Raw genomic sequence first — 13,989 nt, forward strand, 5'->3', positions numbered from 1 at the left:
GGGCAATAAATAAAATTTGTTAAAAAATAAATTATAGCCCTGGCCAATGTTGATTAGTGGTTAGAGCGCTGGCCCATGCACCAAAGGGTTAAGGGTTCAATTCCCAGTCAAGGGCACGTAACTGGGCTGCAGGTTGAATCCCCAGCCTAGTCAGGGTTCACTGGGAGGCAACCAACTGATGTGTCTCTCTCACATCAATGTTTCTCTCCCCCATCCCCATTCCCACCCCCATTCCTCCCTCTCTTTAAAAAAATCAATGGAAAAAATATCCTCGGGTGAGGATTAACAAAAAAAATAAAAATTGTATTTAATTTTAATTAAACAGCCACACATAGCAAGTGACTATATTAGTGCAGCTCTAGAGTAGATAAGGCTTTCTCAAGCAGTTTCGAAGTCTCACACACAATCATCTCCCCTCCTCAAACCCAGCCCTCCACCTTCCTCCTCACCTTTCTAAATCTTTTGTTTCCTGCAAGTTACTTCTCAGGGAAACATTTCCCAATTCTACACCGTGAGTCTGGTCCCACTCATGTTCTTCTCCTTTGGAGCACCTACCGGTTTGTAATCACTTATAATGGGTGATTTAATTAATATCTGTCTCTACCACAAGATCAAGTTCCATGAAGGCAGAGGCCAAGTCTGCCTTGCTCACCATGATATATCCCTAACACTCAATTGTGCGAGGAACATAGAAGGCACTCAACAAAGGCAGTGAAAAAATATAGGAATGGTCTGGCAAAATGCTCCACTGACTGCTCAAGCTCTGCAAAGCTCACCATCCTCCCTCTATCAGATTTTCTTTTTGGTTCCAAGGAGAGGAACATTCCCTCCTCCTGATTCCAACAAGTACAAGACTTGAAAAAAATAAATAAGACTGCCTTCTCAGAACTGAACTTGAAAACAAGAGTAAAGAATCAAAGTCACATGAGAGTGGCTACCGACCTCTTGAGCAAGAAGAACGCCCTAGTGACCAGTTTCAATACACTGGTCAATCTTAAAGTAGTTCGGTTCTGACTTCGCCCCTAAGGGCAGATTCCTTTGGCAACAACAGGATGTTGTTCACCCAGTTTCTCTCAGGGACCCAGAGCCACTCCTACTGCCATTCTCTGAAAATCAACAATTTTCAGTCTGACATTCAATCCTCTTTCAGCAATCTAATAGCATTTTCACAAATAGTGGTATCAGTTACAACTCAAAGGAGCCCAAGCAAACTTTTTAGGAGTAAGAGACATAAAAACTTCTTCCAGAAATGCCCTCACAATGGACCCTGGATTAGCCTCCTAATCCCAGTTCCTCCAGTTTGCCTCAGGGACAAGACATAAGCATGAGGTCATGTAGATCTCTCTTTCTCTCACTATCCTCCAATGTGGCAACCCATTTTCCAGTAGAACCAGTCCTCTTATCTTCTCTGAGTCACCTCTTCAGCAGAAGACATCCCTCGCCTCAAGACTCCGCTTCAGTCCCAGGAGTTCCAGAAAGCCTGGCTGTAACTGCTGCCCCTCAAACAGTTCTCCCCGGGCATGGCGTCAGCCTTACCCGTCCTGGACACACCTTATGACCCTAGCCTGTGTAGCATATGGCATTTCCCTGAGTTCCTTCATAGTATGTTTTATATCCCCAATTAAAGTAATAGCTTGACTGTACTCAGCATCCTCAAACAGAACATTTATTTCTTAATCAGGCTCTATTTTAAGGATGAAAACAAATAATTAGGAAATAAAGTGAATAATCAAGAAGGAATTTTATCTTCAAAAACCAACCTGGCAACTTCCTGGGGATCAAAGGGGACTGAACTTGATCAAGTTCATCATCACAAGTTCTGTCCTCCACGCCCATCTGTTACCACTAATATCTGGGAGAAATACCCAAGGACTACACAAATGATTCTGTAAAGTTCTATTAGATCTCTACTGATATGGAGAAGAGGCTTCATTTCAGATTTTATCAAGGGGAGAAATAAAAGTGCTGTGTGTTTTTTAGACTAATCCTCAGATATCCTTAAAACCCAATTAAGAACTCGGTCAGTAAAGATTTGCTTAACTTACACACAGTCTGCAGGCAGAGCCTACTTGCTCTTCCGCAGAAAAGACTGGGCAAGTGAGGCAGAACTCCTAGCATCACACAGTCCTTACAAGTAACCGATAAATACTAAAAGTAAGGCTGGTCCATCCTGAGAAGAGAATGGAGTGGGTGAAACTGAAAAAAAGAGGAGGCAAGAATACACTGTCCCTGGAGAGCCAGGTAGGGGAGTTCAGAAGGCAGGTCATCCTGGCAAGCTCACAGTGCCTGCCAATGGGCAGGGAAGTAGGGAGGAGACCTACCATCCAGCTCCTTCTCAATGGAGTCCATCCTATGTGTGACTTCGTCCTGAAGAGATTCCACATGGGTCAGCAGGTTAAACTGCCACTGGTGCTGGGAGCTCAGGAGCCCCTCTCCATCTCTGTCCAGCAGCTTTTGAGCAGGGGCTTCCTCTGGTAGGACCTTTTTGGAGACATATTCCCTCACCTGGGGATGCAATTGACATTTAAGTATTGAGTAGAGACAGCTCTAGCCAGCATTTGACACCATCTGAAAAACCAGTTGCAGTTTAAATATTACAAATGTCTATCTCTCTCCTCCCTCTCTTGGACACTGGCCAAAAACGTGCCTGCTGTACCAACTGCAACCACCTCAGGGCAGCACACACCTCTGGCTCTGAGGACTCCATGGCTGCTTCTCAGTGGCTTGTCCAATGAGGCCCCTGACGTGGGCCTCAAAGAATGGCTTCCAGAGCCCTGAGATTAGAGTATAGCAGGGCAAGTATAAACAAGATATGTGGGAATCAAACAAGAGTTTTAAGTCCTAGCTCTATGTCTTGCTGAATACATGAACCTGGATAAGTTATTTCACCTCTCCGAGCTTCTGGTTCCCTTTTGGAAAAGGTGGTAGTAGTAAAATCTACTTTAAATGTTCCTGAGGATGAAATAGATAAAACACAGTGCTGACCTAAAGTCAGGCTGCCATCAATGAAAGAGATTTTTTAACCCTGCCTACCCTGTTTAAACCCAGTATTTTCTGATTTTTTATTATGTTCCAGAAACCTTATGAAATCTGCCTAGTCTTCAGGAGTGTAAACCTTTTCTGGAGTTTGTGATCGCAACCTTTTATTCATTTATTTGAAATGAAATAGATTTTAGCTAAGATTTATTTAAAGCTTACTATGTGCAAAGCCATGAAGCCAGGGGAGGTGAAGTGATCTGTTTAGAACCACAGAGTAAGTGGATCCTAGTCCAGACTTGAAACTGGGTCTCCCTCAAAAAAAACTGTATCCTTACCAGCCTTGCTCAGCACTGTTTTGACACTGGCAAGGGCACAGACTAAATGAGATACTAGGCTCACCTTTGTCTGACTTATAATTTAGGATGCTCAGCAATAAACATCAACATATGTAATACTGGTGATACCGACCAGCAATTCTGTGAAAGTAAGGATGACAGAGTGTAGAAGCTCTCAAATCACACACAGCCTCACCCGGCTGGTGTGGCTCAGTGGTTGAGTATTGACCCATGAACCAAGAGATCATGGTTTACCTCCAGGTCAGGGCATATGCCCAGTTTTCAGGCTCAACCCCCAGTAAGGGAGAAGCCAATCAATGATTCTCATCATTGATGTTCCTATCTTTCTCTCTAAAGTCAATAAAAACATTTTTTTTTTAAATCACACACAGCTTCACTGACAACTGAGGACAGGAAAGAACAAGACCAATGAACAGTTAAAGATGACAACTCTAGCAAGAAGATGACATGGGGTTTCAGAAAAGAATGATTTGAAAAACAAAAAAATAGAGTGGCTTGGGAAAAGTGATGAAACTTGCAAATATTTTGACAAACAGACTGTTCTTATGCCAAGGCTATGTTCTTAAGCAAAGTTAAATATTCAAGTAAAGTTATCACAGAACTGTATTGGAAAAACTTATGCCTAATGCTTGACTCATCTTGGCTCATGCCAAGATACAATTATAACATAAATAGCATTTTAAAAAACCAGCAACAACAAAATTCATTTTCCTAACTTAGTTCCATTTATCGAGTCCTAATCAACCCTTTTCTCCTTGCTACTTCCTACCTCTCCACCCCAACACCCACAGACTATGCCATTTTGTGGGCATTCCCCATAACCAATGATCTTTGATTTAAGTGAGCTCTCCTGACTTTGCACCCATTTTAAAAGGGGGAAAAAACAAAACATCTGTGATAAGCAATTTTAAATATGATTTTACAATAAATATCTATATATCCTATATAATAAAGAGCTAGTATACTAATTAGACCAGACGGTGGAACAACCTTCCTGAACGGCCTTCCGTAACAACCATTGGGCGGGGCTGCGGGAATGTGGGGCCACGAGGCAGCTGGGGCTGCGAGGGCTGAGCCCCTTGCATGAATTTCATGCACCGGGCCTCTAGTTTATATATATAAAAGCCTGAGCAACTGAACGACTGGTCGACTGGTCACTATGATGCGCACTGACCACCAAGGAGCAGATGCTCAACACAGGAGCTGCCCCTGGAGGTCAGTGCGCTCCCACAGCGGGAGTGCCACTCAGCTGACCGACAGGCATCAGACACAAGGCTCACGGCTGGCAAGCGCCCTGACTCGCACCCTACGGCAGGCACAGCAGGGCCAGGATAAGCAGGAGTGGCAGGCAGGAGCAGCAGGTGGCATTGGATTGCCAGTTTCGGCCTGATCCCCACAGGCCACGCCAAGGGACCCCACCGGTGCACGAATTCATACACTGGGCCTCTAGTAATCTTATAATAAACATCTTCCCTAGAAGGAGAATTTACAAGCACTCAAACACTGAATTAAGAACAAGTATAAGCAAGTCATATACCTTTGGAGAGCTGGGTTTGGGGTCACTGTCTCCCCTGCTCCTGTCTTGGTCTAGAGGCCAGCCCAGGCGCGGGGAGAGGGAATCATCACCATTCTCATGGAGGGTGTTGACTGCATCAAGGGCAGAGCCCCGCGTCTCCACCACCAGCTTCTGCTCCACAGCAGGGTAATAGGCGCGGGGCTTCTGGTAGCAGTGCTCACTGGTGATATATGACTCCTCCACAGACCGAGGCAGGGGCAGGGGTTTCTCCACTGCCCCATTCAAAGTTCTATAGCTTGGGGCTTCCTCCTTGCTCTTGGCTTCAGTGACTTGGATGTGTCTGGAATGAGCTCTCCCATCCCCTGAATGCTGTTTCCAAGGCTGACACCACAGCTGCAAATCAGGATGCTCCCTGCTTCTGTGGGCAAGGCAAACATGGAAAGAGGTTTAGAGTAAGTGGAACCACTGCAGGGGCTTCTCAGTTCCCAAACACTCTCCCAGCACAGAAAAGAGCTCCCACCTGGGCTGTCTGGTCACAAACCACCTTTTGCCAAGCAAGAGGGAATGGAAATCCATGGTCTCTGAGGAAACCACCTCCAGGCAAGCTCCCACTGTGTACACTTGCAGTGAATGGGAGGACAGACAGATGCTACTCACATTTGGTTCACAGAGGTGTAGAAACGTGTGGGGGACCTTCTGAATGTCACAATGATGAGGGGTAGTACTGGCATTTAATTCATAGAATCCAAGGATGCTAAACATCCTGTAATGCTTGGGACAATCCCACACAAAGAGTTATCCCATGGTACAATTGTCAACGGTACCTTCGCAGCCCCAGCTGAGAAACACTGATCACCAGGAAAGCACAAGCTTAACTCACCAGCAACTCCCACAGATGAGTACCACCGCCCCCGCACCCCACTCCCAACTCACACACTTTACTGAAGCCTTCCTGCAAAAATGGAATAGGTCATAAATATGAAGGCACTGAGTGATCTTACAAAACCTACAATTCTGTTCCCAAGGGTTTGCAACTATCCTTTCTCAGCTCTCCCACTCCAGCAATCCCCAATACCAATACCACTCTTGTTCACTGGGGAAGGAGAGGGAACAACCAACATCAAGGCAGCGTGGGTCCCTGGGCCACCTTCAACAAGGTATCACAGCCTATCCCAGGAACTCTGGACCTGATACACCCCTAAAATTTTAATTGCATTAGGAAATGGGAGTCATTGTTAACTTTCAGGTCCACCATAGTCTGAAATATGTTAACATGGAGCACAGAAGCACAGTATTGACCTCCTATGCATGAAAATCACAAAAGTCTTGTTTCTTCCCTCTTATAATTTTCACCCTCCCAGCTAAGATTTGAAGCCCCAACTACTACTCCACACAAGGATGACACTGGGCTTTCATTATAAGCCCTGACAATCATGAAGAAGGTATGTACACCATGCATGCTGTGTTTTAAATGACAACAGATGCTCCGAAGTTATCCGTTTTATAGTTTGCCTTTGAAAATAAATTGGCCAGTCCCCTTAAGGAACAATATTTCTGAGAATGAAGATCCAGAACCTATGATAAGAGAGACCATCCATGTTACACAGACATACTGGGACCACTTCCCCCTCTCTCAAGATCTTTTCTCCAAATATAATGACTAAAAAGGTCTCCCTATACCTTTTTTTCTGAATTGCTAGAAGTCAGATTTAATTCCAGTACAAAGCCACTGCTATAAAGATGAAAGATCTAAGTGGGATTCGGAAGGGACAAGGTTCCTGAATATGGAACAGGGACAGGAACACAGGCATCTCAGTGAGAAGAAAAAGAACACCCTCTGACTGATTCTGCAAATAAAAAGAAACATAGCAAAATTCACAATCAGGAGCATCACCTGAGGATTTTTAGGCTCTGACATGGACCACCTTCCACTCACCTCAGTCAATTTCTGGCATCTCATTAAGAAGAAATTAATTTGGTTTAAATGTGGTAAAGTTTTCCAATTTTATAAAATGTGAAAGAATAGCTAGTCTCTGACATCCTAGTCAGGGCTGTCACTTGATTCAGCTTGCTTCAACAGATATTGTAACAATAATAGCCAATATTACCCAGCAACTATCCTCCCTTCTTTTATACCCACTCCACCCTCATTCCTGAGTTTCAGCAGGGCTCAAGGCCACCTGGCTAGCTTCCCCTGCAGTCAGGTATATCCATGAAACTGCTCTCCCTTTTGCTACTTTTACCCTCCTGGGGTTTGCAGCAGAGTTGAGGTACAGATGAGACTACATCAACCATGCAGATGAGGATAATTCCAATGGAATGCCAGAGGAATAAGATGGAAGGAACCCAAGTCCCTAGATAGAACCCTGGAGAAAGGACCCCTACCTGGCCTGGACCCCCACCTATACCTGAACCATGTATTATGTGAGAGAGAATATTCCTTTTTGTTTTAGTCTCTATTTTGGGGGGGTCTCTGTTATAACAGCTTAGCTTTCACCCATACCATTATATACTCTTGCTGAATGTGCCCTGCTCAACCACTCCCAGGCCTCGGTGCACCAGAATGCAAGAGAAAGAAGACCTTCGTCCTGCCATCTCTGGGTTCTGACACTCTGCGTGGCACCAAGAGGCCTCCAGGACTACTAGTCAAACAAAAGAAAACCTTGTCGAAGAGTGGCCTGTCATGTCTAACTCACTTGTGGCACTAGTTTGTCATTGTTGATAACTTAACTAAAATGGAAATCTATGGGCAGGCTCATGGGAGAACTTAAGGAGAGATTTTTACAGAAGAGAACCTGTCCCTGACATAGATTTTGCTAATGCAAAAAGAAAATTCATGGAGAGGCAGTTAGGAAGATTAGAACAAGTACTTGACAGGAGCTGAGACCTGAATGCTAATCCTGGCTCTACTCTCATAATCCACAGGAGAGTGGTTGCTCCACTCAAAGCCCAGTTGCCCTATTTGGTAAAAAGGGGGTAGGTTATAAAAGCCAACAGACCCAAATGTCTTTCTCAGAGTTTACATAAACTTGGGTCACCTGACATGTAGAATTCAACCACAGAAGGGAATTCACACTCTATGTAACTCCAAACTCTGGTCATTAAAAGCCAGAAGTCCAGCTCCAAAAGGCCTAAAACTTTTCTGTATAAGCAAACCATCAAGAGGCATATTTAATGAGCAACCGCTATGTTAGAGAACAGGCTTGCCAACAATATCTCTTCCAATAGCTTTCGATTTTACTTCGTTTACCAATCAAGGATGTTTAGGATGAATGGATAAACAAAATGTGGTATTATACGATGATATATTATTCAGCCTTAAAAAGAAAGGAAATTCAATACAGGCTACAAAATAGATGAACCTCGAAGACATTATGGTAAGTGAAATGAACCAGTTATAAAAAGACAATTACTGTAGGATCCCATTTGAATGAGGTACCTAGAGTAGTCAAATTCATAGAGACAGAAGTCGAGTGGTGGCTGCCAGGGGCTGGGGAGAGGGAAAATGGAGAGGAATTACTTAATGGGTATGGCGTTTCTGTTTTACATGATGAAAAGAATTCTGGAGACTGGTTGCACTTATTACTACGATTGAGATGATAATTTTTATATTATGTATATCAAGTATGCCAAACTCAAAGGCTAACATGGGCCAGTTGGTGGCAACCAGACCAGCAGGGGGAGAGGGCAGTGAGGGGTGACCAGGCTGGCACGGGGGGCAGTAAGCGGTGACCATGCTGGCAGGGGGGGAGTTAGGGGTGACTAGGCTGGTAGTGGGAGGGCTGTGGGGGGCAACCAGGTTGTCAGGGGGGCAATTGGGGGCGATCAGGTCAGCAGGCAGAGGCGGTTGGGCTGAAATAAACGAGTAATCTATATATATAAAGAGCCAGGGGCCATCACATCCGAAACAACCGAACGGAGGACCGAACAGGCTGAGTGGGGCGACCAGGCTGGCAGGGGGGTTAGTGAAGGAAGACCAAACAACCGAACAGCAGGCTGTGTTGGGCGACCAAGCCAGCAGGGAGGGCAGTGAAGGGCGACCAGACCAGCAGAGTGGGTGGGGGAGGGGGGCAGTGAGGGATCAGGCTGTGAGGGGCAACCAGGCCGGCAGGGGGGCACAGTTGGTGGCAACCAGACCAGCAGGGGGAGAGGGCAGTGAGGGGTGACCAGGCTGGCACGGGGGGCAGTAAGCGGTGACCATGCTGGCAGGGGGGGAGTTAGGGGTGACTAGGCTGGTAGTGGGAGGGCTGTGGGGGGCAACCAGGTTGTCAGGGGGGCAATTGGGGGCGATCAGGTCAGCAGGCAGAGGCGGTTAGGGGTGATCAAGCTGGCCAGTTAGGGGTGATCAGGCAGGCAGGTGAGCAGTTAGGAGCCAGCGGTCCTGGATTGTGAGAAGGATGACCGACTGCCGGTTTAGGCCCAATTCCCAGGATCGGGCCTAACCCAGCAGTTGGACATCCTCTGAGGAGTCCTGGACTGGAGAGGGTGCAGACTGGTCTGAGGGGACCCTCACCCCCCATGAATTTCGTGCGCTGGGCCTCTAGTCATTAACATTAAATAATAGAACATTTTAATAAAAAAATTAGTATTTTTTCTTGAACATTAACTTACTGGACACTGAATAACTGCACAATCAATAAGTGTAACGCAAATAAACCTATTTTTTTTGTTCTCCAAAAGCGAAATATTTCCTGTTGTGCACACCAAACAAGTCAGTACAAGACTAATGATGTGGCAATGGGCTGCTAAAATATTCACTACTAGTGTTAGTGGAGAGAAATGGTGCGCCTGTGCATACAGCGCGTAAGGGAAATGAATGCAACGCGATTATAGTGATCAGTCATTAGCCAACATTGTAGTTCACTATTAATAATTATGTATAACAGGATATTGTAAAAATAAAGTTACAGAGTTTTTTAAAAACGTTTTTTACATACTGTTATATTGACTGGGCCACAAAAATATTCCTTGTGGGCCACATGCAACCCATGCTAGATGTATATGTTACCACAATTTAAAAAACAAAAACAAAAAACTCAAGCTGTACACAAAAACAATCTCAACTATTAATACATACACTGTATCATGATTATGTTGGTGGTTGCAAGAGTGCATACATTTGTCAAGACTTAATGAACGCTTAAAATGTATAAATATACCTCAATAAAATTCATTTTTTTAAAAAATGTTTTAAAAACTGAGAATTTTTAGCAAGGTCATCTATCTTTGATTTTGTAGCTTTCCAGATTCTCAAATTTATCCTTCTCCCAGACATGCCAAATAAGACACGTCCCCAAAGCTGCAGGTGCCACACTTACTGCAAGATGCTCATCTTGAGCTGCAGGCCATGCAGAACCTCGATCACTCTCTGCACATCCCCAAGAAGCTGGTGGGTGGCCACAATCTTCTTGGCATTCTGGTGGGAATAGTTATCTTCTAAAAATGCCAGGCCATGCATATGTCCCCTAGTCAACCACTCCTTGTCATACCAGTACTTTAAGCCAGGCCTCTGACCTAAAATAGTGACAATAAGAGAGTTAATACTTGGCCCGAAGGAAATCCAGATTATCTCCTCATTGTACAATTATTACACAAACTTTTGAAAGGATGGATTGGTGTGTTTATTTTGTTCATTGGTGTGTTATTTTGTTCAACCCAATATACATTTACTTGGCACCTACTAAACGCTAGGCTCCCTATTAGGTGTTGGGAATAAGGCAGTAAGAAAAGTAAGTTTCCTGATCTCCTGGAAGTGGCCAGAGGTACAGCGAGAACATGGATATCTCTTTAAATTTAAATCACATCCCCTCTCCTACTTAAACCTGCAAAGACTTCCTACTGCACACAGTAGAAACCCAAAGCCCTAACTCTGGCCTACTGAGACTTGCAGGATAGGCTCCTTTCTACCCTCCTGGCCCCATGTTTACAGTTTTGTTTATGGAACACATCAAATTCTTTCTGATCTTAGGGTCTCTGCTTTAGTATCCACTCTGTCTAGAGCACTATTCCCCTTTGCAGGACTAGCTCCTTACCACCTCTCCTCAGAGAGGCCTTTTGTCACCTCCCAAAGTAAGACAGACTCTTAAATGTCCCCTAGCCATTCCCTATCTGATCACTTTTGCTCCCTCAAAGCATTCATCCCTATCTAACAAGTTCTAGTATATCTGACTTATTTTGAAATCTGTTTTTGGCCCCAACTCCACTAAAAGCAAAAAAATAGGAACCATATTGTTCATTGTTGTATACTCAGTGCCTGGGAAAAAGCATCTTGAATAGATTTATCAATGGAAAGAAGCCCCAAGTGACCCTCCAACTTCAACTACCACATAATACTGGTAAGGCCACCTCCCTTCTCTGGGCCTCCATTTCCCATCTGTTACAACAATAGAAGAACTGAATGGCTTCAGTAGTCTTATTCATTACAGGGACCCCCAGGAAGGACTGAAAACACGACCCCATGTGACTTGACAGTGTTTCCTGCTCCAAAAGCCCAGGGAACAACTTTCAGTCAGACTGTTGTTCACCTCCCAATATGAAAAAATCCTGAAATAACCTGCGTAATCCTATCAAGGTCTCTGGGCTCTTTCTGGCTTTATCAAGACACATGGTAGGTAAACACCTTGATTCTGTTAAAAAACATTTTAAGAAACCGTTAAATCTGTTAGGTTAAACTTCTGGCCTAAAACACTGCAAATTTCAACCGAGTCTATAAATGTGACAGACACTGAGTGCTCAATTCAATGAGACATCTATTCACAGTCTTGGCAATTAGAGTTATTGAAGTTCAGAAAGTGTGTACGAATTGAGAAAGATGGTGTGTATGATTTCTAAAAAGAGAAAAATGGAGGGAAAGAATGAGAAACAATAAAGTAGACAAGAGAGACTTTTCAATAGAAAAGTGGAGGGAGAGAAAGATAGACAATGAAGGAGACAAAAGAGATTTTTCCTTAAGGAGCCCTCGGATTATATGTAGAATCTCAGAGGCAGCTGTTGCAGGAGCTGCCTGAACAGGATTCAGAGCAACATAACCTGTTATACAAGACAAAGGTCAGAGCCACTGGTTCTTATCTTCTGTCATGTCCTCTCTAGGTCTGTATTTGCTCATCTGTCAAATGCTGGGAGTTGACAGGTGTTCGCTGAGATCCTGCCTATCAATAATATTCTATGACTCATAGACTAATCTTCTGACCAATTTCTCCTTTGAGATAAAGGAAAAAATAGAGGCAGATTCCTTTCTGTCTATCTAGCACAAGGAGACAAAGCATCACAACAGAGGTTATCAGGCCCTGAGGGGACCTACTTGCTGGAAAATGAACTATGATGGCCAGCCCCGCACTACACAACTAGCAAAATCAAGACATTTGGCATTACAAACCAGTTCTAAATCTCACTTGCTTTATGAGATCAGAAAAGTCATTCATATTCTTACATCAATTTCTTTCTCATAAGCAAAAATGGGAGTAGGAGTTCCTTAGGCCCATCATAGGACTAAAAGGAATAACAGAAGCAGAGGTTCTCATATATTGTCTAATTGTAAGGGGATCATAGGACTGGAGCTGAGGGGAGAACTTACAAGTAGAGAACAGGGAGAAGATGTCAACATCCTATTGACAGCAAGACAAGAGCAACAGATTTATAATCCACCCCTGAAACTTCTGGAAAGGGGCACCCAAGAGCCACAGGCAATTCCTGTGACCATGGAACAATGAAACTAACAGATCCTGTTAAGAAATTAATTTAGCCCTAAACAGTTTGGCTCAGTGGATAGAGCGTCAGCCTGTGGACTGAAGGGTCCCAGGTTCGATTCCGGTCAAGGGCATGTACCTTGGTTTCGGGCACATCCCCAGTAGGGGTTGTGCAGGAGGCAGCTGATGGATATTTCTCTCTCATCGATGTTTCTAACTCTCTATCTCTCGCCCTTCCTTTCTGTAAAAAAAAAATCAATAAAATACATTAAAAAAGTAAAAAAAATTTTTAAAAAGGAAAGAAAGAAATTATTCTTTTGGGTGGCAGATAGGCTCTTTGAAACCAGACCTTTTCCCTTCCCGTTAAGGGCACATTTCCCTTCTTGGTGGCAATGAAGCAATGGAGGCCAGATACCACTAGAGGGAGCAGAGGCAGGTTTCTAACTCATCAACAGCCCTTAAAAGTCAATGACAGCCTACATCCTCATGAATTCTCAAGAGGAGAATTCTAAAACTGAAACGACACAGAGCAGAATAGCATGGCTATTTATGCAAGGATGACACGCAAATCTGTAGAGCATTCCATAGTTTTTATAGTATCAGTCATGCAAGATGAGTAAGTTCTAGAGATCTGCTGTACCACTGTGCTTCCATTATAAATAATACAGTACTATACCCTTAAAATGTTATGAGGGTAGATCCCATGTTACATTATTTTTACAATAAAAAATAAGGCCCTAGCCAGTTTGGCTCAGTGGATAGAGCATCGGCCTGAGGACTAAAGGGTCTTGGGTTCGATTCCAGTCAAAAGCATGTACCTCAGTTGCAGGCTCAATCTCCGGCCCTGGTCAGGGCATGTGTGGGAGGCAAACAATCGATGTATCTTTCTCAATAGATGTTTCTCTCTGTGTGTCTCTCCCTGTCCCTTCTTTCTTTTTCTTCCCTCTCTTCTTTCTTTCTCTCTCTCTCTCTCTCTCTCTCTCTCTCTCTCTCTCTCTCTCTCTCCCCCTGAAAATCAATAGAAAGATAGCCTCAGGTGAGGATTAACAAACAAACAAACAAAAAGTAAATTCTAGCTCAAGGCCAGCTCTTCTATTTGATGAAGCTCTTCACATATGGTCTCTTACTGCTAAGCTCAGGAAAACTGACCACCAGGTGAGTGAGCAACAAAGGTGAAGAAGTCAGAGTCTACCTGATGCTGAAGAAATGAGTCTCAAGACCACAGACACTTATGCCACAAGGAAAAGGCTACATACTGTTAATATCCCTGACTCCAAAAATCTCTACCTGGAGGGTCTTGGCAAACATAACAGGTGTATTTCTCAGGCACATTTTCTTCCAGTAATCCCATGCAGACCCCATGCTGCCAGCACTGGCACTCTTCACACTGTCAGAATTAAAGAAGCAATAAAAATTAAACTCAGAAGGTATCCTCCATATATATATACATATA

The 13,989-nt window shown here is 44.0% G+C and overlaps 1 protein-coding gene across 3 annotated transcripts in view; it reads right to left on the bottom strand.

Annotated features, from left to right (window-relative positions):
- The window catches only part of PHF20 (PHD finger protein 20), a 132,472-nt gene that overhangs the window by 3,104 nt on the left and 115,379 nt on the right, over positions 1–13,989 (bottom strand). For all 3 annotated transcript variants that reach the window (XM_006764538.2, XM_006764537.2, XM_015564460.1), the window contains 4 exons: positions 13,824–13,923; positions 10,170–10,365; positions 4,873–5,269; positions 2,322–2,505 (listed from right to left, as the gene is read on the bottom strand). In XM_006764538.2, coding sequence (XP_006764601.1) covers positions 2,322–2,505; positions 4,873–5,269; positions 10,170–10,365; positions 13,824–13,923 — 877 coding nt within the window. The remainder of the gene's footprint in view (positions 1–2,321; positions 2,506–4,872; positions 5,270–10,169; positions 10,366–13,823; positions 13,924–13,989) is intronic.

This window comes from Myotis davidii, unplaced genomic scaffold (genome assembly GCF_000327345.1).
Source record: "Myotis davidii unplaced genomic scaffold, ASM32734v1 scaffold38, whole genome shotgun sequence".
In the NCBI taxonomy this organism is placed as follows: domain Eukaryota; kingdom Metazoa; phylum Chordata; class Mammalia; order Chiroptera; family Vespertilionidae; genus Myotis; species Myotis davidii.